Source organism: Carassius auratus, chromosome 27 (assembly GCF_003368295.1).
Source record: "Carassius auratus strain Wakin chromosome 27, ASM336829v1, whole genome shotgun sequence".
Taxonomy (NCBI): Eukaryota; Metazoa; Chordata; class Actinopteri; order Cypriniformes; family Cyprinidae; genus Carassius; species Carassius auratus.
Window position 1 is genome coordinate 27397515 of NC_039269.1, and position 23094 is coordinate 27420608.

Below are 23094 nucleotides of genomic sequence, written 5' to 3' on the forward strand. Positions count from 1 at the left end.
CTCACAAGTTTCCTGTTACCCTGGGTCACCCCTTGCTGCTCAGATATAATCCCTGGATAAACTGGTCGACTGGCACCATTCTGAACTGGGGTTCCACTTGCCAACTCACTTGCCTATTTCAGAGTCCATGAGACCCCAGTTCTGAGTTTCAATAGTCTATAAACTTGTCTCAAGTTCCTAGTTCCTATGATCAATTCAAACAAGTGTTTGAAATCGATACTCCTTTCCTCTTAAGCCACTGCTTTCTGGCTGCTAAAAAGGGCTTCCATTTTTACTAAGCTGGAGCTACACAATGCCTTCCATCTCATGTGGCTTCGGCAGGGGGACAAATGGAAGACAGCCTTCAATACCCCCACAGGCCACTATGAGTATCTGGTGATGCCATTTGGACTCACCAATGCCCCAGCCTGTATTCCAAGTACTGATTAATGACATTCTCCAGGAAATGCTTAATCTATTCATCTTTGTATACCTGGATGATAATTTTCTCAGAGTCATTGGAGGAGCATGAGGGGCATGTAAGCAGGGTCCTCTATAGACTCCTTGACAATCATCTCTACGCAAAGCCCAGGAAATGCGAGTTTCACGTCACCCAGGCTCAGTTTCTCAGGTTCATCATAACTCCTGGCCACATGAAGATGAACCCTAAGAAAATAGAGGCTGTCCTTAACTTGCCCATTCCTGCCACAATGAAGGAGGTTCAATGCTTCATCGGCTATGCAAACTTCTATATGAGGATCAGTTAGAACTTCAGCTCTGTTTGGCTCCCTTGACTGCACTGACCAAGGGAGGAGGAATCAAGATTCACTAGGGTCCAGAGAAGGCATTTGGGGTCTTCCAGGACCTCAAGCGCCACTTCCCTTCCGCTCCCATTCTCTCAATCGCTGACTCAGAAGGACCTTTCATAGGGAAGTGGACGAATTCGCCTCTCCCCTTTAACAGTTCACGTTAAAGGTGGGGTATGTATTTTTTTTTAAAACAGGCCGAGTCGGGCCGAGTACCCAAAAAGACTTGGAGCCATTTAGCAGTAAGGGGCTTGTTTACTCATGAAGTGGAGGATAGAGCACTCAGTGTACAGGACAGACTTTAGCTGAGCTAAGCGACAGGATGATAGAGATGGAGGATAAAAACAAAAAAGGAAAACATCTGCTGAACAAAATAAGGCTTATAACTAGGCAAGCCGTAGGACCAGTGTAAATATCGGATCAGCTTTCAAGCACTGGAGAGAACTCAGGGAGCGGTAGGCCAGCGATCAAATACCAAGATTGCATTGTTTTTCCTCGTTAGGTGAGTAACACCATGTCTACACTGGATGCATTGTGACACCACACTGCAACCAGCGGAGCTATCAAAATAGGGACAAGGCCTTATCCGGGTCTGTTGTGAGAGTGTTCACAACAATATAGTGACACTGCTCACATGTTATCTTTGTTATTGGACATGCCAGAAAACACCTCAGCAGCATCGTGAACGCACTTGCAACAGACCCAGAAGAGAAGACAATGCTGAATAAAGTTGTAATTTGTCTTATTTTTGGACCAAAATGTAATTTTGATGCTTCAATAAACTCTAACTGACCCTCTGATGTCACATGGACTACTTTGATTATGTTTTTATTAACTTTCTGGAGATGGACAGTATACCGTATACATACATTTTCAATGGAGGGTCAGAAAGCTCTCGGACTAAATCTAAAATATCTTAAACTGTGTTCAGAAGATAAACGGAAGTCTCACTGGTTTGGAACGACATGAGGGTGAGTCATTAATGACATAATTTTCATTTTTGGGTGAACTAACCCTTTAACATATTGGTTTTTAAAGGGGGGGGGGTGAAATGCTCGTTTTCACTCAATATCCTGTTAGTCTTGAGTACCTATAGAGTACTACTGCTTCCTTCATAACTCCAAAAAGTATTTAGTTTTATTATATTTATAAGAGAAAGATAGTCTGTACCGATTTTTCCCGGAAAAACACGAGCGTCTGGAGGCGTGACGTGTGGGCGGAGTTAAAGAATCACAAGCGCCAGTAGGCTTTTGTGTTGATAGCGTTTGGAAGCTGTGACATTACGTGAGGACAAAACCAACCAAAACAAACCATGGCTAACAGTCAGATTCAGTGTATATTTATGATCCAGAATCAGATCCAGAGGCTGAAATTTAACAAGAGCAGCATCAGCAACAGCGTCTCTATGTGGTATGTACTGAAACTGTATATATATTTGCTTAGCTGTTTTGGAAAATGACTAAGCTACACTTTGTCGTCTTTTTTTTTTTTTTTAAGCTGTACATGTGGAAAGTGCAGTTTGATGACAACATTGCATGTTGTTTACTTGATGTGCTTAAGCGCACATAGCTAAGTTAACAACACAGAGATATTTGAAGCAGTTTTACTCACCGCATGCGGTTCCAACACACGATCGTGAGCCTTTTTCGTTGGGACTGCATTATCCTTAAGAAATAAACGATGTGCAAATTCCTCGTCAAACTGTGCCTTGTTTGTAAAACAAGCATCTTCCAAATGCAGGGGAACAAACACAAACACTTGCACAACTCCGTTGATGCTCTGTAAAAATAAACTCCATCCACTGGTCCCTTAATGCTGTTTCTCTTTTGTTAATCTGTGCAGGGTTGTCTTGCCCTGGCAACCAAAAACACACTCCTTTTGTGACATTTCGCGACGCTCTCGTTCTGATCAGTGAAGTCTGTTGTGTTCTCAGTGCTCTGCTATAAGGGAGCACGCGCTCTTCTGGCAGACGTGCCCTCAGGACCCATATAAGGAAATTCCGCTCCATCTAATGTCACACAGAGCCATACTCGAAAAAAACTTTCCTAAACTTGTGACAAACCGGAAGGAGTATTTTTGGAACAGAAATACTCCTTCAAACGAACAACTTAATTTTTGAAACTTTGTCCATGTTTAGCATGGGAATCCAACTCTTTAACAGTGTAAAAAACTCAGTATGCATGAAACAGCATTTCACCCCCCCCCCCCCCCCTTAAACCGTTTTGGACTGTTTTTGCTTGTAAATAGTTCTTGGTCTGAGAAGCGCTGTTGAAAGTGAATAGCACTGAGCACCAAAACACATAATGTGGCCAGTGTGTCTAGGATATCATCAGTTAAAGAACACTGTTAAATATGGTAGGCTAGTAAACGCCAGAGCAGGGTTGCAAAAATTATATTTTCAGCCATCACTCAGTAATGTAAGTTAGTTTGTAGTTTTTAATCAATTTCAAAGTTACATAAACTAAATACAAATAGCCATTGCTTTAAATAATAATAGGGTTAAATGGTAAATGCCCACGCCAGGGGCGTCGGACTGGGGGGGTAAAGGGTACCGAGTACCCAGGGCCCGAGGCGGGGGGGGGCCTTAAAAGTCAGTTTTCTATACATACATATACATGCACTAACATTTGTATAGCATTTATGTACAAATAAAAAATTCCTGTGCAAAACTAAACTTGTAGTTAGGCACTGGTTTGGTATAACAAAGTCATTTTCATTCTGTGCAGGGCCCCACCACCCCTCTCGAATCAATGTAAATGGTACGACCCGCAGTTCAGGTGATTCAGCTGCAGACCAGCGGTGAATCAGTTAATGAGACAGACAGGAGCATAGACAGTAAAATAAGACAGGAGCTGGAGTTAGCCGTGATATGAACTAGGAAGACAGGGGAAGAGTCATGTCTTTCGTTAAGAAAGGAAAATTTAGGGGCTCAAAAACGAAAAGAAACGAAGATTAAAGAGAGAAAGGCAAATGAGGGCAAGCAGTTGCTCACTCAGTTTTTTTAAAAGAAAGGTGAGCTCCAAATGCATAATCGAGCATTGACATTGTTTTAACATAAATATCTACTCTTGGAGGAGTTCTCCCCAGAGTCAGAAGTTTACATGAAAACACTGTATATTTCCCTCCATTGTCAAAATCGAACACCCGCGAAAACACAGATCGTTAGCGCCTATTTTAACGCATTGTTATGCAAATTAGCTCGCGCACGCTCAGGATTGTTATCAGTTTAATGCACATCTTAATGATCGAAAATTACTTATTTTAAAACGTAAAGACTGAATGTCTAGTTTGGTGGTAAGTGTACCCTGTGATTCTATAGTCTGCATTTATTTTAAACAGACAAATAATCAGCAATTAACTTGTACTTAGCCTACACTTTAAAAAAGGTATCATGACAATAAAGGATATTTTAGCAACCATTTTAAGCCATATATTTCAGTTTCAGACCCTACAGCAGCAGGCCCCTCAACATGGCCAGGTGAAAGCAGTGACAGTGAGGTGGATGTGACAGTGAGACAAGGTGAGCTTTTAGCGGAATTGCCTGTTTTAACACTTAGTAATTAGTAATTAAGTGTTAAGAGGAAATAAGCAAAATGGGTACATTGTTATTGTACACATTTAAACTTTAAAGGGGCAGTTCACCCAAAAATGAAAATTATGTCATCATTTACTCTCCCTCAAGTTGTTCCAAACCTGTATGGTTTCCTTTCTCCTGCTAAACACAAAAGAAGATAATTTAAAGAAGGTTGACAATTAAACAGTTGCTGGTCCTCATTGACTTCCATATTTTTTTTCCTACTATGGAAGTCAATGGGGTCCATCAGTCGTTTGGTTACCGACTTTTTCAAAATATCCCACCCATTGGTATCACTATGGTATTTGGTAGAGGGGCCCAGCAAGATGGTTTGTACCCAGGGCCCAAAATTTGGTGCTACGCCCCTGGCCCACGCATGGTAAATGGTAAATGTTCGTGTGTTGGTCTAGTCTGTTTTTTTTTTTTTTTTTTTTTTTTTTTTTTTTTATTTACATACACAGAATATTTTGGGATGTATTCATGTCTATAATAGCTTATTTTAATATGACAACGAAATCCCACCTGTGAGAAGAAGCTGCTGATGAGGGGAAGCCACTGACATCAATGACATACAACTTCTGACATCAGTATTTGCATATTTGCGTCCATCAATCGCAATTACCAGATGTGAGCGTGTACTCTGGGAAGAGAGACAAAGGGATTCTAGAGGGCGATTGCGTGATTGGTTGTCCTACTGATCTTGTAAAGAGTTTATTTCGCTCTTGAGAAATATGGCTGATGGAGAAAACGGAGCAGCACCCTTGCGTCGACACAGATTCAAGGACTTTTTGCTTCGAGAGGAGACACGGAAAAACGAGGTCAAGTAAGTGCTTCTAGATTCCGTCGTTTTGTCGTCTCAGAGTTGAACTACTTATATTTTATATTGTCGTATTCAAAAACAATGCGCTAAATGTATTATATAACTCCAGTGTGATGAAGTATACAGACATAGAAAAACAGAGCATCACATTTTAAGAAGTATAGGAGAGATAACAATAATTCTTATTGTTTAATCATTAGGCAAATTCTGTGTTTTGCCATGCAGGATGCAGGTTGACTTCTACGTCAAAGAGAATAGTTTCAAAGAACGTCTGCAGTTTTACTTCATCAAAAACCAACGATCCAGTTTGTCTCAGATTTTTTTTCTCTTTACACTTAATTTTCCCATTAAATTCTCTGATCTTAAAATTATGTTTCTTGATTCCATTACACAAGGAATTAAAAACATTAAACAAATATTTTTGAAAAATATATATATAAAAAAACACTGGTCTAAAATTTAATTTAGTTATAAATAATATATATCTATTTTTTAATGTGTGTTTTGTTCCATATTAAAGTTCCAAAAATCTCACTTCTTGAGTGCATGTGATAACATTCTTTTTATGCACTACCCTTGTCTAAAATGGCTTATAAACACTGTTTTTGTATTATTCAGGTCTCAGAGTGCGAGTGTCTTATCTTTCGCTCCAGGTGTTAAGCTGCATTTTGTATATATACAGAGTGCTGAAAGATTCAAGTGTATCTGAACATAAATGGTATATATTTTTCTAATTCCTTATACACAGTGAGAAGGACAATATAATAAAACATCTGGCCCAAATTAAATGATTTATGTAAAATAAGACCAAAAAAAAATCAGTTGCCTCATTATGTAAAAGTAACTTCTTATATTGCAATTACTATTTTTTTCAATTCAGTTCACATCTGCTATTAACATGAGTGTTCCATATTGATATTTGATATTTCTTCTATCCTCATAGCTTGGATGTCCCACACAAAAATTATACTCTGCTTGAAATCAACTGGTATGTAGTTCCAAAGAACTATAAACAGAAATCGAATATAAAATTGCTCTGATTTATTCATTTGCACCATTTTAATAACCTTGTATTATTACCAGGGCCTCAATTATTTGGGTTCAACGACATACCATACTTTGGGGTGCACAGGTAGTCTTGCAGATAAATCTTGTAATATCCAACCATTTCTGACTTTTCTGAGTACGTTTGGATTATTTTGTGTAATGTTTGTGTTATGGAACCGATATAAGAATATTAATAATCATTAAAATATTTATTGGTGGTTGGTGTATGTATTTAAGAGTTATTTTCTTTAGGTGTCTGTTGCAATTATATGTTTATTTACAAGAATCCTGCTGACATATCTACGATACAAGGTATGATTATTATTTTATTTATTTATTGTATTTTCTTAGCTTTGTCTCAGATATTAGTTTACAAGAAGCATTATCTAAACAACGACTCTGAAATCATTGTGCAAAATTAACAATATAGGCAACTTTACTAATATATTTTCCATGCAAGTATATTGATAACATCTGTGATCATTCTGTTTGTTTCTGCTCTCTCTAATGATCTAGGGAAACATATGGCAGCAGGTACTTCAAATAGCGTTCATCTTGGAAATGATTGACACTGTGCCCTTTGTGATTGGAGTAAGTGTATAATTGGAAAACTGCTGACACAACAAACAACTGACACTAATAGTGCCGTGATGTTGGTACTGCCGCATCTAAACACAGTTCTTTCTGATCTAAAGACTAAAGATTGATTGAAGGTGTGGCGAGTGGGGCGGGGCCGAGAGGCGTGGGAACGAGGAGTGAGGCCAGGTGTAGTGATTGGAGATGAGCTACACCTGCGCCCCACCGCCGGTCTTGAGTCCCACGTAGGAGATGGAAGGATATAAAACTCCATAATCATCGGGAAGAAGGAGGCGGGAACCGGCGCGCAATCAAAACACTTTAATAAGTCAAAATAAACACAAACTAGCGCACCAGCCCCTCACGGCCGACTGGTGCGCATAAATAAAAAGCAAAACATAAAATAATATCCAGGCCTGGTCCTCTCTCGTCCTTCACGGTCGTCGATCCAGTTTTATATCCTTCCATCTCCTACGTGGGACTCGAGCCAGGTGGTGGGGCGCAGGTGCAGCTCATCTTCAATCACTACACCTGGCCTCACTCCTCGTGCCCACGTCTCTCGGCCCCGCCCCACTCGTCACAGAAGGCATAATCCATAAATATTTTCATCTGGTCTTCTGGTTTTCTTTTATTATCGGTGTTGTTTGCTAAAGCAAACATATCTTGTACTAAGCTTGTACTAAGCTTATACAAAGGGTTAGAGATTTTCCTAAATATGAACTATCCATAAACCAGAATATCATGAAGACTCATTTTGACTTGGGCTTAAAATTAATCACCTAGAATACAACATTGTAACACCTTGGTAACCACATAGCTACTCCCTGGCAACTATCCTGCCTGAAAAACATAGTAACCACATAATAATGCCCTGACAACCACCCAGACTACCCTAGCAACTGCATAGCAACACATTGTTACCACCCTGAACAACCTAGGAACCACTAAACAACTCCATTGCAACTACCCTAAACAACCAAATAGTAATGCCCTGGCAACCACCGAGACCATCCAAGCAACCACATAGCAACTCCCTGGCAACCATTCTGCTTGAACAGCCTAGCAGCCACATAGCAATGCCCTGGCAACCATGCCATAACATCCATACACAACTGCCTGGCAACTACCTTGCCTGCAACCAAATAGTAATGCCCCCAAAACTGTCCTAACAACCACATAGCAATGCCCTGGCTATTTAAGAAACATTAAAAACAAAAATGATGTTGTACTGTGGGATGTTTTGAGTTAATTTAACTTCCAATGTATAATAACCTTTTTAAAGCTCATGTATGTTCTTCCAAACTTACTTTGACTGAGCACTGTGAAGTGTTTTTACATAAAATATAATTTCTTATCAGTGTTATCACTGGCAGACTTTCAAAAATCCTACATCTATTGAATTAAATTTATACTAATTAACTTTTAACGTAAAATAAAGGGATAGTTCACCCACAAAAAAAATGAACATTTTGTCATTATTTACTTTTTAGATTTACTTATCATGTACCATACTTAGTATTTTTTTCCTACTATGGAAGTCAATGGCAACCACAAACTGATTACCAGCAATCTTCAAAATATCTTATTATATGTTCAACATTTGAAAGCAGCTCATACAGGTTTGGAACGACACAAAGGTGAGTAAATGATGACAGAATCTTTATTTTTTTTGGTGAACTATTCCTTTAAGTAGTCAACGCGAAATCAGCATTAAACACTTCTTTCTTTGAGACCATTCTGATTGTTGATTTTTACATTTTCAGCACTGGAACACATTTTTATCATTCACCATATTGGCAACTTTCAGAAAAGTTTAGCCTGAAGCTTTCAGCAGCAATGTGGATTGATGTAATTGGCAGATGTCCTGCGCTGCAGATTAAACAAAAGTACCCATCAAAAGCATCAGAATAGCCTTGCATTACTAAATGTATTTTGCATGGGAGGAGGCATTGTGCACATAAAAAACAGGCAAACTAATACATAAATATTATTCAGCATTAAGTTTTTGCAGAACTACCCTAAACAACCAACTGTAATGGTTTACAGTTACATTTATTTTGTAATTAAATTATGTAATGCCGTTACATGTAACAAGTTAATCCCCAACACTGTTTTTTAAGTATTACATTTGTATTTTGGTGATTTAATAGTTGCTCTTTGTTGTAACAGATTATTTATCCTCCTCTCCGATCCCTCTTCATTCCTGTGTTTCTGAACTGCTGGCTGGCAAAACGTTCTTTGGAAAGCATGGTTGTGAGTATATGTTTGGAAGAAAGTATCAAAAGAAAGAAAGAAAAAAAAAAAAATATATATATATATATATATATATATATATATATATATAAACTCTAGATGGCGCAGTCCAAGAGGTCTAACTCAATCTGACGAAATAACATCATCACATGGCACAGCTGATTGGCTCTTTGTATCAGCACCCAATGAGCTCGCTGCTCAACATTCAAATACTTGGTTAGTGCTTGCTGTAGCAGTTGCAGCATGCTGCATTTACCCTCCACCTCCCCTAGCTCCACCTGTATATGCTATGGAGGGATCATGTATGATAAATATGCAGGTTATTGATACATGTTATATGTGCAGCAGCAGTATTTCCTACATTCTCACAGCAGCATGTTGTGGATGTGTTTGTTGGCAGTAGTAAGTCTCTGTACTTGCTCTGCAGCAGCAGTGTAGCAGATGTATTCCGTCAAGATTAAACACATTAAGATTGCCATGTACATCACCATTCTAAGCCCTGTGAGAGTCATGACAGAAATATATTGACATATTTTTCTCTGTGGCTTTCAGAATGATCTTCATCGTGCTATTCACCGGACACAGTCAGCCATGTTCAATCAGCTCCTCATCCTCATCTCCACCATCATCTGCCTCATTTTCACTTTGTGAGTCAGTCACATATCCACTCACATATGAGCAACACAAGAAAATACGACCCTAAACTGCTTGTCAGACAGGATTTTTCAACAACTGCATCTCCTAGTCTTAACTGCAGCCTTAGCCATGGCGCATGATCAGGGTCAAAAACAGATTGAATTGCAGCTAATTTTCTGTGGTTTCTGCTTTTAGAGGGAGAGGCACTTACTCACCACAAATGTACTTGTCCATCCATGTTCACATCCTTATTAATCCCTTGTGTGTTGCCAAGCTAATTGTAAAATAGAGTGGCTCTAAAAAGTGTTTGGACATTTAAAGATTACACAAACATAGGCTTTCAGGAGTGTTGCAACTGAGGGGAGAAGGGGGAAGAAATGCATAGGGCCCAGAGCCTGAGAGAGTTCCCAACTTGTTGCAGAGAAAAACTGGTCTTCATTCACTTAAAAGGATAGTTTATCCAGAAGTAAAAATTCTGTCATCAATTACCCTCATGAAGTGCCAAGCCTGTGTGCTCTTCATTCATCTTCAAAACACAAATTAAGTTATTTTTGATGAAATCCAAGAACTCTCTGACCCTCCATGGACAGCAAGAGTCATAGCATGGTCAAGTCACAGAAACATAGTAAAGACATTGTTAAAGTGGTCCATATGACATCAGTGGTTCAACCGTAACTTTAAAGTTATGAGAAGCAAAACTCACATACCACATTGTGGTAGGGTGACATGGAGGAGAAGAATGATTTTGTTTGTTTTATTTTACACACAAAAAGTATTCTCGTAGCTTCATAAAATTTCGACTGAACCACTGATGGACCAGTTTTTCTTTCTATATTTCTATGATAGAACCCTTGCTTTCTATGCAGGGTCAGAGAGCTCTTGGATTTCATCAAAAATATCTTAGCTTGTGTTCCAAAGATGAACCAAGGTCTTAAGGGTTTGGAACAACATGAGGGTGAGTAATTAATTATAGAATTTTCAAATTTGGGTGAACTATCCATTTAACGAAGGAGGATCACAGAATACCATATGTTCAGGAAGGGTAGTTGCCAGGGAGTTAGAGTGTTTAGAGTAGTTGCTAGGGAATTGCTCTGTGGTTTCTAGGGTATTCTGGGTGGTTCCCAGTGTGTTGCTATGTGGGTGCTAGGTTGTTCAGGCAGGGTAGTTGCCAGGGAGTTGCTTATGGTTGCTGGGGTGTTCTGGGCAGTTGCCAGGGCATCGATACAGTATATTGTTGCTAGGATGTTCAGAGTGGTTGCTGAGGGCATTGCTATGTAGATGCTAGGCTGTTCAAGATGGTTGCCAGGGCATTGCTATGTGGTTGTTAGGTTGTTCAGCCAGGGAGTTGCTTATGGTTGCTAGGGTGTTCTGGGCAGTTGCCAGGGCATTGCTGTGTGGTTGCTAGGATTTTCCAGTGGTTGCCAGGGCATTGCTTTGTGGATGCTAGGCTGTTCAGGCAGAATGGTTGTCAGGGTGTTGCTATGTGGTTGCTAGGTTGTTCAGGCAGGGGAGTTGCTAGTGGTTGCTAGGGTGTTCTGGGCACTTGCCAGGGCATTGCTATGCGATTGCTAGGGTTTTCCCGGTGGTTGCCAGGGCATTGCTATATGGTTGCTAATACCAAGTGGACAACGCTAAATGCAGGTGTAAAGCGTGTCTGAAAATCTCAGTATCCCTCTATTAAGTTTAACACCAAGCAAGCTAGTCTGGTATTGATGTTAAATAGTATCATGCAAGGTCTGAAATACCACCAAAATAAAATAATAATAATAATAATCAACTGCCCTGTATGAATTCTTCAATTTCTTTGTTTTTATAACATTTAGAGTTAAACTGGATCATACCAGCAAGAGTGCTATTTTCTACAATAGAGACACATTTTGCACTTTGCAAATGTGGAATTCGTTTTAGATGACAATTCAGTACACTATAAATTAATTATATTAAATGTTCTATTGTTAGATACAACATTGTTTATTTGGGCTCTTTTTGCTCTATTTTGCCAACATAAATAGTTCCAAACTAAGCAGAATGTTTGTGTCACTCAGCAACACTCATTCAATTATTTTGAGCAAATAGTTTAATGACCCATTAAATCATAAAGACATTGGTTACTTGCTTCAGTTTGAATTAATTTTTTGAATGATTGATTCTGTGATTTAATTATTATGAGTTGCTGTTGTAACGGGTCCCACTCTGATCCTGAATGGGTTTCCAGCGTAGGAGGCAGACATACTAAGGAGGCTAAATGACTAAAGCCACTAGAGTCAGTCGCTGGTTTACCTGTACAGCACCTACTTGCTGGCCTCCGTTACACTTACCTCCCAAACCTCACTCCCATCCGGGTCATGGCACCAATGTGTAAGTCCCCAATCGGCTGCTCCGAGTGAGTCTCAAACCGCGGTCTCTGGCATGGGTGTATTTTAATTTTTTACCAACATTTCAATTGATTTCATTTTGATATACTTAAATTTATATATTAAGAGAATTAATCTCATACAATTATTAATGGAATTGCAAATGGAAGTGTAAATGGATTTTGATAAATGACGATATGGATTTTCTTCATACTGATTTCAATTATTTTGTATAATAGCCAATAGCCCTATTTTGTATAGTGATAATTAGTGTGTATTAAATAATTAAAAAGATGTAAAAGAGTACGTAATTTTATTTTTATAAATAAATATGAGAGAGGTGTCCTTTTTAGGTTAGTGGTGCAGTAATACTGTTGTAATGAAGTCACTGTATGTTTGTAAGTAATTTACAATGACTTTGAATGCAGCTCAGCTACTCAGAATCAAGGACCAGAACTATCCTTTTTATAACATAATTTTCTATGAAAACATCTCGCATGTAACCATGGTTCCTCGAGGGAACAAGACGCTGCATTAAATGCTATGGAGAACACCCACTGCATAACCACGCTCTGAATCACATGTGCCAAATGGAAAGGCAAGACGTCATAGGCAGGTGACGTAATCAATCAGTAAGCTTAAAAGCATGTGTGGCAGTGTCGGCATCAGCCTCTGGGAATGAAGCAAGCGCTGGCAGGGGTCCTGGGAGTATGGCTTCAAGACGCAGCATCTCATTCCCTTGAGGAAACATGCGTAACCGGAGACTTCCTCTTCAGGAACTCAAGCTGCGTCGAACACTATGGGGAACGAGGTGCCCATGCTGCCAGACTTCCAAGTCCCTGCCTAGTGTGTATCCGAAGAGCACAGCTAAGGCGAGAGAACAGAAGAGCCCAGAGTGGCTCGCATATCAAGACCTTAGAACCTAACAATGGTGGAGGAGCTCGATAATCCCGCAGTGTTGCAGTTGTCCTGTATCAACACACCTGCTAAGAAGACCTTGGAGGTGGTTATACCCCGTGTGGACTGAGCCTTGACTCCCGTGGGTGAGGGGAGGTCAGAGGACTCATAGGCCAGATTGATAGCCTCAACTATCCACCTGCATCTCTCCTACTGCCACTTTATTTACCTGTTTCAATAAACCACTGTATTCAACTAACCGTCTGTGCTGAGTCCGTTTGTTACAAAAAGACTCACAACACAGATTGAGACTGACAACATACATAGCTCTTGCTGAAATGAGAGAAAGTTAACTGCTGTATGCATAGCGTTCGACACAACTCGAGTTCCTGAAAAAGAATCTGACTTACAGCAACTAGTGTCTGCACTAAAATAACTGGGCAAAATGTGCATATTGTATTAATATCTAAGACAAAAAGTATGGGAACTGTTTGAACTTGTCACGCTTGTCACGATGTCACGCATCCACTAAAAACCACCAAAACACCAGTTGGTTTGTTCAGAGAAAGTCTCTAGCATAATTGTTTTTCAGATAACATATCTGCAGATTATCTGATGTAGACCTCAGTAAAATTAACTTTATTTTTGTTGTCAAAATATTTGAGGTTTTTCTTTTATCTCAGAACTAAAGCAATATACTAATTGTTCTGTGGTCAAGTGGTCATCATTAGAAATCCACAGACAGCACTACAAGATCACCATTACACTGCCAGTAAGTGCATCTCAATGCTTTTAGAGGATATTTTCACAAGATGTTTGCTCATAGAATTGGTGTCATTTGGAGGGCTAATGCAGACAGCAAAAGATCTTTGTCATTACTTAATCCCATCACTTTATTACCATTTGCCATATAAGTCAATCTGTGATGGTTTTACCCAATAGAAGGGAGCATGCATATCTCACGTCTCTTCAAAAGCAAATATTTGGGCATATATGTGCATCATGCATGTAATATATAACATGGTCATTTTACATGCATTATGGCTATTGTGCTGATTTTATGCTGCTTTTGTCAGTATTTTCTTATATTGTCTCTGTGCAAAGTTCATAGATAACTTTAAAACATCAAACTGAATTGAGTGATTCATTTTTAACTCTACATATGGTCAATCATGAATAGAGAAAATAAAGAACATTATATTCATATGAAATCTAGAGAGATCAACAGTGGAATTTCTTTTTATTAATGACTTGCTAAAATCATACTAATGAAAAGCAAATCCATGATCATGATTGATCAGAATTGAATAATTCAAGAATATGCAAGATATGCACTGCGAAAAGAAAATTGGATGTCTTACAGTTAATGTTTTTATTCTCTTACATAACGAGTAAAATTTGTAAACATATAATACATTGATACATATATTACTATAGTATACAGTCTTTCATGTGTGCAGTTCTAACATGGACTCCTTTGTGTTGTCTGCTTTTGTAATTTGTTCCTCCTCTCTCCAGCATTTGTGGTGTTGAGCACTTGCAGCGTGCTGGAACAAAAGTCACAGTGTTTGACTCTTTCTACTTCTGCATCGTGACATTCTCTACAGTGGGATTTGGAGATGTCCTTCCTGATGTCTGGCCCTCCAAGTTACTGGTTGTTATTATGATATTTGTGGCTTTAGTAGTCCTGCCTGTCCAGGTAAGCTTGCCTTGATACTAAACTCTAAAACAGCAATGAATAACAACCATTGTAGACCATATATAGCATTACATACTATGGAAATTTTGATTTAATGGATAAAGCCAAAAATGGCTTCAAGATGTTTATACACATAATATCTACATGCCATGAGGGATGTCTCGGAAGAAGTATAATTTGCAGCCACTGTCACAGCAATGTCTTTAAAGAATGAGAGCTAATGCAGAGCAATATGTTGTTTTCTCTGTGTGCTTTGATGCACTAGTTTGAGGAGCTGGCGTACTTGTGGATGGAGCGGCAGAAGTCAGGAGGAGATTACAGAAAGCAAAGAGCAGAAACCGAGAGACACGTGGTGCTGTGTGTCAGTTCAGTCAAAATCGACCTGCTGATGGATTTCCTAAATGAGTTTTATGCTCACCCCATACTAGAGGTACATAACATGATAAAATATAGGTGCAGTCATGGTTCAGCCACTTTAAGGCCTTCATGCGCAACTGTAAAACGGTGTTGCATATTATTTGGCAAGCTTGTAACCACCTAAATCAGCAATGAAAAAGACCAATTTCAGCATGTCATTTGACATATAAATAAAGTAATCTTCACTTTTTTATAACAGTTGGTTGGACCGATCTCCATAAAACTTTGAATGCTTCTTTAAAATCATATGTTGCATGTGCTCAGCTGATTTCATTAAGTGAGTTTTTGCTTAGGATTTGAAGGATTTTGAGTACAATTGGCAGTAGTTTTTATTTTTTATTTTTTATTTTTTTTATCTAAAATATTTAACTGATTGAAAGCAGTGGTTCCAGAGGCAAAGTTATTTAAAATGAGGAGAGCTATCATATGATATGATTTGAAACACCTCATGAATACAGTAGCAATCACAAGATACACAAATGTCCTAAAATACAGTAATGGCATTTAGGACAAAGTTGATTGGACAAAGGATGGTATAGTTATAGCCATTTTTCATGTTTTTCTATTTTATAGCAGCACCAAGCAGCCAAATGCATATGAGAACCCAATTTGGTCATTAATTCATTCCCAAGAGTTTTTAGGAAAAGTAGCCCCACCCACTTTGTACATTTTAGTGCCCCCTAGCGAAAATAAGTAGAAAATTCATTTTTTACAAATAACTTTTGATATTCAGACTCCAGAGAATCTTTCAGCCCTGGTTTGGTTTCAATTGGACAAAAAAAAAAAAAAAAAAAAAAAAAAAAACATAGGACTAGTTTGCAAAAGTAGATTTTGTGAAAAAAATTAAAATGCCAGAAATGTTATCAAACTTCATTTATTCTGTCTGTTTGTCACTGTTGTCTTCCAGGAGTACTATGTCATCATCCTTTGCCCAGCAGAGCAGGACGCGGCGGTGAGACGGGTGCTGCGGATCCCGATGTGGTCACACAGAGTCATATATCTGCAGGGCTCTGCCCTCAAAGATCAAGATCTGGTCAGAGCAAAGTGAGTTTGAAGACATTTATGTTTATCTGCTGCAATATTTTGAGCCTTTTTAACACATCCCACATATACACTGGGCTTCTGCTGTGCAGCTACTGCCATAAATAGATAATACCAAGCTTTCTTTGGGTTAACAAACGGAGTATTTCTTTTAAAAACAAATAAATTATCATATTTGAATTTTTTTTGTTGAGTGAGCAGTCGAGAGATATATTTCAGACTTGTTCTAATTTTCATTGGGAATTACTGTAATGATCAGGCCACAGAAGGCGTGCATAGTTAGAATTCATGTGCAGTTTCATTTACAGAAGTTAATCCAAAATCCAAACATAATCCAAAGAAGATACACAGACTTGATGAGGCACGAAAAGACTTGACTCACCAACAGAAGGGTACAACATTAATACACAACAAGGGACAATGGAAAAAACATGACTACTTAGGCTACGTTCAGACTGCAGGGCTTAATGCTCAATTCTGATTTTTTTATTTTTTGATCTCCTGTGTGAACGTGAAATGACCCAGAAGTGACCCGCATGCGCAGAAGAGTACTCAACGGTGAACGACGTCACTCGTTGTTTTCGGAAGTAGCTAACGTTAAACATGGATGTTTGTATTTGGCTCGGAGGCTTTTATTTTTTGCTGACATTGGAGCCAGGATTGTCTGTAATCATGCTCGGCCATTTCGCTGGAAATGTTTTCGTAAACCACCCGGTTCTGATATGAGCCCTCGAGTTTGGCCTGAATAGAGCGGTCACCCCAAATATTAATTAAATCTGTAACCTCGCTTCCCTTCCATTGACTTGTCTCAGCTGCATTGTCTGCCATGGTTGTTGTTTATCTTCTCGTTCCCGCCTACTTCAACTCATAATTATGACGTTTGTAGTGTATCAATGAAGTACGGGTCGGATACATGTGGCCTGGCTGTTCAGACGGAGGTCGCATTTCAAAAGATCGGATACGTATCGGATTCAGGACCGTACCCAAGTGGCCTGGGTCACATTTGAAAAGATCGGATCTGTGTCGTTCAGACTGTCATGAAAAGATCAGATACAGGTCGCATAGGGGCAAAAAAAATCGGAATTGGGTCGTTTCAGCCTGCAGTGTGAACGTAGCCTTAGACAATGATGGAAACATTACATGAACAAACCAGTGGTGAACAAGGCACATGACTAAAACAACCAATTAGTAAACAGAACTGATAATCACATGACAAGACAATAAACCAATCAGAACATGACACATTGAACAAGAGGAACCAATAGCAATGCATGACACAAACAGCATAAATCAAACCACAAAATAAAAGACATGAAAACAAGAACATGAAACAAAACCCCAAAACAGACATTACAATTACAATTACGTTTAATGGAACATTGCCACAAAACCAAAGTGTTGCTTTAATTGATTTAATAATCCCCCCAAAAATAACAAAAACAAAATAATAATCGAATCAGTATTTTTTAGATAAAAACTATGTAAGATATCAAGACCTTAATACATTTTTCTACACTTTAGGTTATTTAACAGTGTCCTTGATACAGTGTACTTGTACATTTAACCAATACAGGAAAAAATGGCTAAATATTTTGCTAAAATATATTCCAAAAATACATTTATGCACATATATTTTCAATTATATTTAAGATTTTTTAGATATACATTTTTGTGTATTTTAAATAAAATATATAGAAAAATTGCAGAAAAATCTGAAATATTTCAATAAAAATTAAAATAAAAAAATACATTCACATGGAACATTTGAAGAAAAAGCTTATTTAAACATAGAACACATTTTGAGCAGATCCACTGCTTATAACATATATTTAGCATATATTTTGTCCAAAAAAAAGAAAAGTAAAGCATAAAAAAACATATTTTTTGCTTTTATTACTACAGTGAGTACATGTAACTTGTAAAAAAAAGAGTAACTCAAAATTGTTTTGTTTTAAACATAAAGCTAACTACATTGAAAATATTTACACTTTAAACAATTAAAGAAATGCCAATGGTGTAAGAAACTAAATTAAAGATATTCTCTGAAAACAAGTATTTCCACACAGGCTGGATGATGCTGAGGCTTGTTTCATTCTGACCTGCCGCTGTGAGGAGGACCGCAATGCAGCAGTATGTATTACTAAGATTTTTCATCCAAAAGTGAAGAAATGAAGTGAACAATGTTTTACTTAACTTCTTTAAAAATGAAGTTCATTAAATAAAGTTTATAGTTTATCAGCATATAGCTGTTTACCTACTACGTGCACGAATCAGTGGTCAAGGCTAAACAGGCAGTGATGTACAAGCAGGTGTAAATCTTCTGAGGAGGCAGTGTTTATTCACACTTTTAGGTCATAAAGTGGCACATTCCATAAACTGTGGTTTTGGCAGACAGACATCAATATAAGCAGTTCTTAGACTAACAAAAAAGTTTTGAGTTCTGAAATTTACAGGATGTTTTTATAGACACTTATCAACACTTGAACAAACGGTAGCTAGCAAGTTTTCTTAGCTTGTTTTTTTTTACAAAGGCTGGAGAAAATCTGAATATATCTGCTTTATCTGAATATTTAAGGTCACTCACTGTCCGGGACCGCGATAATTATTTGAAAAAAGTTAACTTTTTCGGACGGAAACAGATTGGTCGACCCGTAGACAATCACTCATTGGATGGACGATCTGACAGGATTACCTCCGATTGAGTGGCCTGACATCTACATTTACCTGATAGAGAAACCGAGCGTGTATAGTAAAGAGAAACTGAGGGCGTATAAATCCTTAGATTAAATAAAGAGTGACATTACAATAAAATTATTATTAAGATGTAAATATTTTCTAGAAATAAAAATTCTGAAGGCTGCAAATTAATTATAAACTTTCTGTATTTATTCTTTCTTACCATGTTCTTAAATTCCGGTCACAATTAATCACAACAATGTATATAAAATGTTCTCCGTCGATTCTGGCAACCAACAACACAACAAGATGACATTTTAAGCTCCTTGAGTAGCCGACCCTGTGTTGGTTTGTATTAGCCGCCTCCAGTTTTCCGTTTTATCTGCCTCCAGCTAGCGCCGTGACGTACCTGTGACGTCCGCGCAAAAGGGGTCTATAGCACAATGACTAACCTCTGTAACCTTACTGTATATTTGATTTCTCAGTTCATTACCCCTTTAAGTCATCAGTGGAAGAATGGGACATATAGAATGTTTTTTCAGTGCTATATTTATGATAATTTTTAATTACTTATTTGTTTCTTCTCAGGATTACCAGACCATCCTGAGGGCTTGGGCAGTGAAGGACTTTGCTCCAAACTGCACTCTTTTTGTTCAGATTCTCAAACCAGAAAACAAATTTCATGTGAAATTTGCAGGTACTGTTAAATCAGTCTTTGTAGGTAATTCCAGAACATTTCAAACAAAGACTTTGACACAGATCTTTATCAACACAGTTGTACTGCTATTTCGCCCCTCAGATCATATTGTCTGTGAGGAAGAATTTAAATACGCTATGCTGGCCCTGAACTGCATCTGTCCTGCCACGTCCACCTTCATCACCTTGTTGGTGCACACATCTCGAGGCCTGTGAGTATACATGCCTGATGATATCAGAAGCACCCAGAAACGTTTTGAGGCTTGAAACCACCGCAAATCGCTTAGGACAGAGATATTTTAACACATGCATTTATAAGAGCTTCCCTTTTAGATGCAAAATTTATGTAGTTAAATAAGTGGGCATTTACATTGTGACAATGGCATTTCAGAGGCCTGAAAACACAACATTTTGAAAAAAATACCATTATTTTCTATATTTAAACTATAAAAATGTGCACGTGTGAAACAGCACCAATCTATTGGTCCACTCAGCCCATGATGTCATAGGCGGGGTGCCCAGAACTATAAAAGAGTATAATACGTCATCCTATTTGCTGTCTTCAGGAGCCATCTGTTTGAAGTGTGTGTGATAGACCACGGTGGGTGAGCATTGTGGAGCCCAAGATTTCTGACACTTGAGGGAACATACAAACTATGCGTCACGTGTCTTGGTCAGGAGCTTGCGTGTTCGGTGCTCGAGGGCTCTGAGTGCACTCATTGTGAGTGTCTCCTAGAGAAGCTCCGTTCACATTTGTCCCTCATTGACAGTGAAGAGTGACAAGCATTTGCGTGCTATGGTTTGGGTCCTTCTGTTGCTGAAGCACGGCAAGGACTCGGATCGTAGGATTCATGGCTTAAGGTCACACTATGTGTCATGTGTCTTGGTCTGTAGCTTGTGCATTCGGTGATCAATCGCTTTGATCTGCTGGATCCGCACACCCTCTCTAAATGGTTTGTCAGATGCTGCAGATACTACTGGGTTGTTATAACATAGTTTTAGCATGGAATTGTTTCAGCCTGATCCTGCGAGATTGTGGGCGGAGATATTTTCATCTTGGCCGTGCCTCTCTAATATTCATGTTATTGTGTATGGAGAGCCTCGCTGGGCATGAATATATTTTAATACTCTTTGGAGTAAAATGATTGCAAGCTTTCTTTCCCAGGGTGTTTCAGCACCTAGAGTGGTTATGGGGAATGTTCCTTCCTGTACTAAGGCAGACGGGTTTAGGAGTGGGCTGCCTCCCCAGTTTTAAGTGGATGGTCCCTCTGAATCCCGTCTAGTGAGTTTGGGAGTTTGAGTATACTGCTCCCCCTCTTCAGGGTTTTAAGTTAGCAGTCCCTGCTCAGAGCATAGCTGTTTGCAGATCGTTATGCTCCAGCTCAAGCTTACTTTGATCTGGAATATGGCGGTCTGAGGGCAGTTATGTTCTAGCCTGGCTTGGGTTCCCCTTGGCACAAGCTCTCTCAAGTAAGTGCTGAAGTCTCTGTCCTGTCTTTAGCCTTATCTGAGGGAACTGCTGTTCGAGGACAGCTATGTCCTGCCCTCTAGTGTTTCTGGCTTTGGCTTACATCAGGCTTTGATCTTGGACTGATGATGTTTGTGTTCACTCTTAGCGAATTATTTAGTGATGACTTGGATCTCCCTCTTGTGAGCCCCTGGTCAATTACATGGTGCTTTGCTAGCCTACCATGGGACTGATATGTATTGGGGGCCTCCTTAGTATAGTATAGGTGGGTTATATTATAGCCATTGTTATGGCAGGACAGGCTTACTTGAATACAGCGATCTGAGCCTAGCTGTGTCTTACTGGGAGTTGCAGTGAGCCCTCTTCTGGAGTGATCCCCTTTTCTAGAGCCTAGGTATTTGAGGATAGCTATGTGATAGCTCTGTGATTGCTTCCCTGCCTAGTGTTTTAAGTAGCGGTCTCTTGAGCCCTTTATAGACAGCGCTAACTTCTTTTAGGGTTATTAGTAAATAGCCCTCTCTCTGTGGTGTGGGTAGTCTCTGTCGGATCCCCTTATTGTAGCCCCATCCTAGGTACCTATGTAGCTATCTGAGGGTAACTATGTGCTAGCTCAGTGATTGCTCCCCTGCTTAGGGTTTTAAGTAGTGGTCTCCCTGATCCCTTGCCTTGGCAGTGCTATCTCCCTTGCTAGAGTTGTAACTAGATAGCCCACTCTCTGTAGTCTGGGCAGCTTTGCAGGAAGATTTTGCCTGGCTATCCTCCACCAAGTGGTTTCCTCACACTCTACTGGTTTGGTTTGCACATCTCTTGAGCATGCCTTCTATTGGATTGCAGCCTGGAGAGCTGAATTACAGTCTTGCACTACAGTGCCACACTTGTCAAACCTAGTTATTGCAGTACCTTACATTAGATCACATGAGAATGACGAAAATATGTGTAGACAATTTATTGTTGTTGTTGTTCGCAATGTTGAATAATTGTTTCAGCCCGGTCTGTATGTGAAACTTCAAAAATGCAAAGGAAAACCTTTTTTCACTTTTTTTGTACATTGTTGCTCTGCTCGTTTGTGATCCTTCATTAATTTGCGCTGCTCTTTATAAACTGCACTGTGTTCTTTAATTAGCAAATTTTCAGTAGATCAATTTTCCACTCCCATAGGTAATTGTTATTTCACGCTAATTTGCCCTTTTTTTTAGTGAATCTGGCCCCTTGGATTTTGTAATTCACTCACCACACAAGTTGTAAAACTGAAAAGCAAAATTGTATATGACATGATGTATATATCTTTGCAGAGAGGGTCAGCATTCTCCTGAGGACTGGCACAGGATTTATGGGAAATGCTCAGGAAATGAAGTGTACAGCATTGTTCTGAAAGAAAGCATCTTCTTTTCTGAGTATGAGGGAAAGAGCTTCCCATATGCATCCTTTAATGCATATAATAAGTGAGTATATGTGGGAAAAGCATATTTGAGAAATGCATTAAATCTTACAGTAAAGTAGAAATTACGGACCCACTTTATATTAAGTGGCCTTAACTACTATGTACTTACATTTTAATTAATACTTGAGTACAATGTACTTATTGTGTACATACATGTTTTTACATTGTACTTATATTTGAAAAAAAAAATTACATGTAATTACATCTATATTTAATTTCTGTAATTACATTTATAATTACACTGTTGAGCCATACTTTACACCTTAACCCACCCTTAAACTTACCCATACCTCCAACCCTCTCCCTAACCTTACCCCTATCTCACCTCAATAGCAACAAAAGTGTTTTATAATACAATATGAACACAATTTTTTTATGTAAGTACATAGTAGTTAAGGCCACCTAATATAAAGTGGGACCGAAATTACATTTGATTCCTCAAAAATGACTACTTCTTACTTGTGTGAATATCTCTATCATTTTTGTAGGTATGGCATCTGTCTCATTGGAGTCTGTCCTGACGACACTAAGAATATAATGTTGAACCCTGGTCCTCAGCACATCATGAAACCTTTGGATGTGTGCTTCTACATCAGTCTCACCAAAGAGGAGAACACCAGCTTTAAGGCCAAGAAAGAAAACAAGACTCAACCTCCTACCAGCAGCACTATTACTAGCATGGGTCAGACAAATTAACATTATAATAATTAAAAG

At 38.8% G+C, this 23094-nt stretch overlaps 1 protein-coding gene across 1 annotated transcript in view; it reads left to right on the forward strand.

Annotated features, from left to right (window-relative positions):
* The first annotated feature begins 5063 nt into the window (after nt 1-5063).
* kcnt2a (potassium channel, subfamily T, member 2a) overlaps nt 5064-23094 on the forward strand; it is a 28098-nt gene continuing 10067 nt past the window's right edge. Inside the window, exons 1-17 of the mRNA XM_026206959.1 lie at nt 5064-5182; nt 5405-5484; nt 5798-5897; nt 6123-6167; nt 6263-6311; nt 6479-6538; nt 6743-6817; nt 8972-9055; nt 9608-9702; nt 14461-14641; nt 14907-15071; nt 15966-16102; nt 18166-18229; nt 19364-19472; nt 19575-19683; nt 22232-22381; nt 22869-23062. Coding sequence (XP_026062744.1) covers nt 5091-5182; nt 5405-5484; nt 5798-5897; nt 6123-6167; nt 6263-6311; nt 6479-6538; nt 6743-6817; nt 8972-9055; nt 9608-9702; nt 14461-14641; nt 14907-15071; nt 15966-16102; nt 18166-18229; nt 19364-19472; nt 19575-19683; nt 22232-22381; nt 22869-23062 — 1789 coding nt within the window. The 5' untranslated portion in view covers nt 5064-5090. The remainder of the gene's footprint in view (nt 5183-5404; nt 5485-5797; nt 5898-6122; nt 6168-6262; nt 6312-6478; nt 6539-6742; nt 6818-8971; nt 9056-9607; nt 9703-14460; nt 14642-14906; nt 15072-15965; nt 16103-18165; nt 18230-19363; nt 19473-19574; nt 19684-22231; nt 22382-22868; nt 23063-23094) is intronic.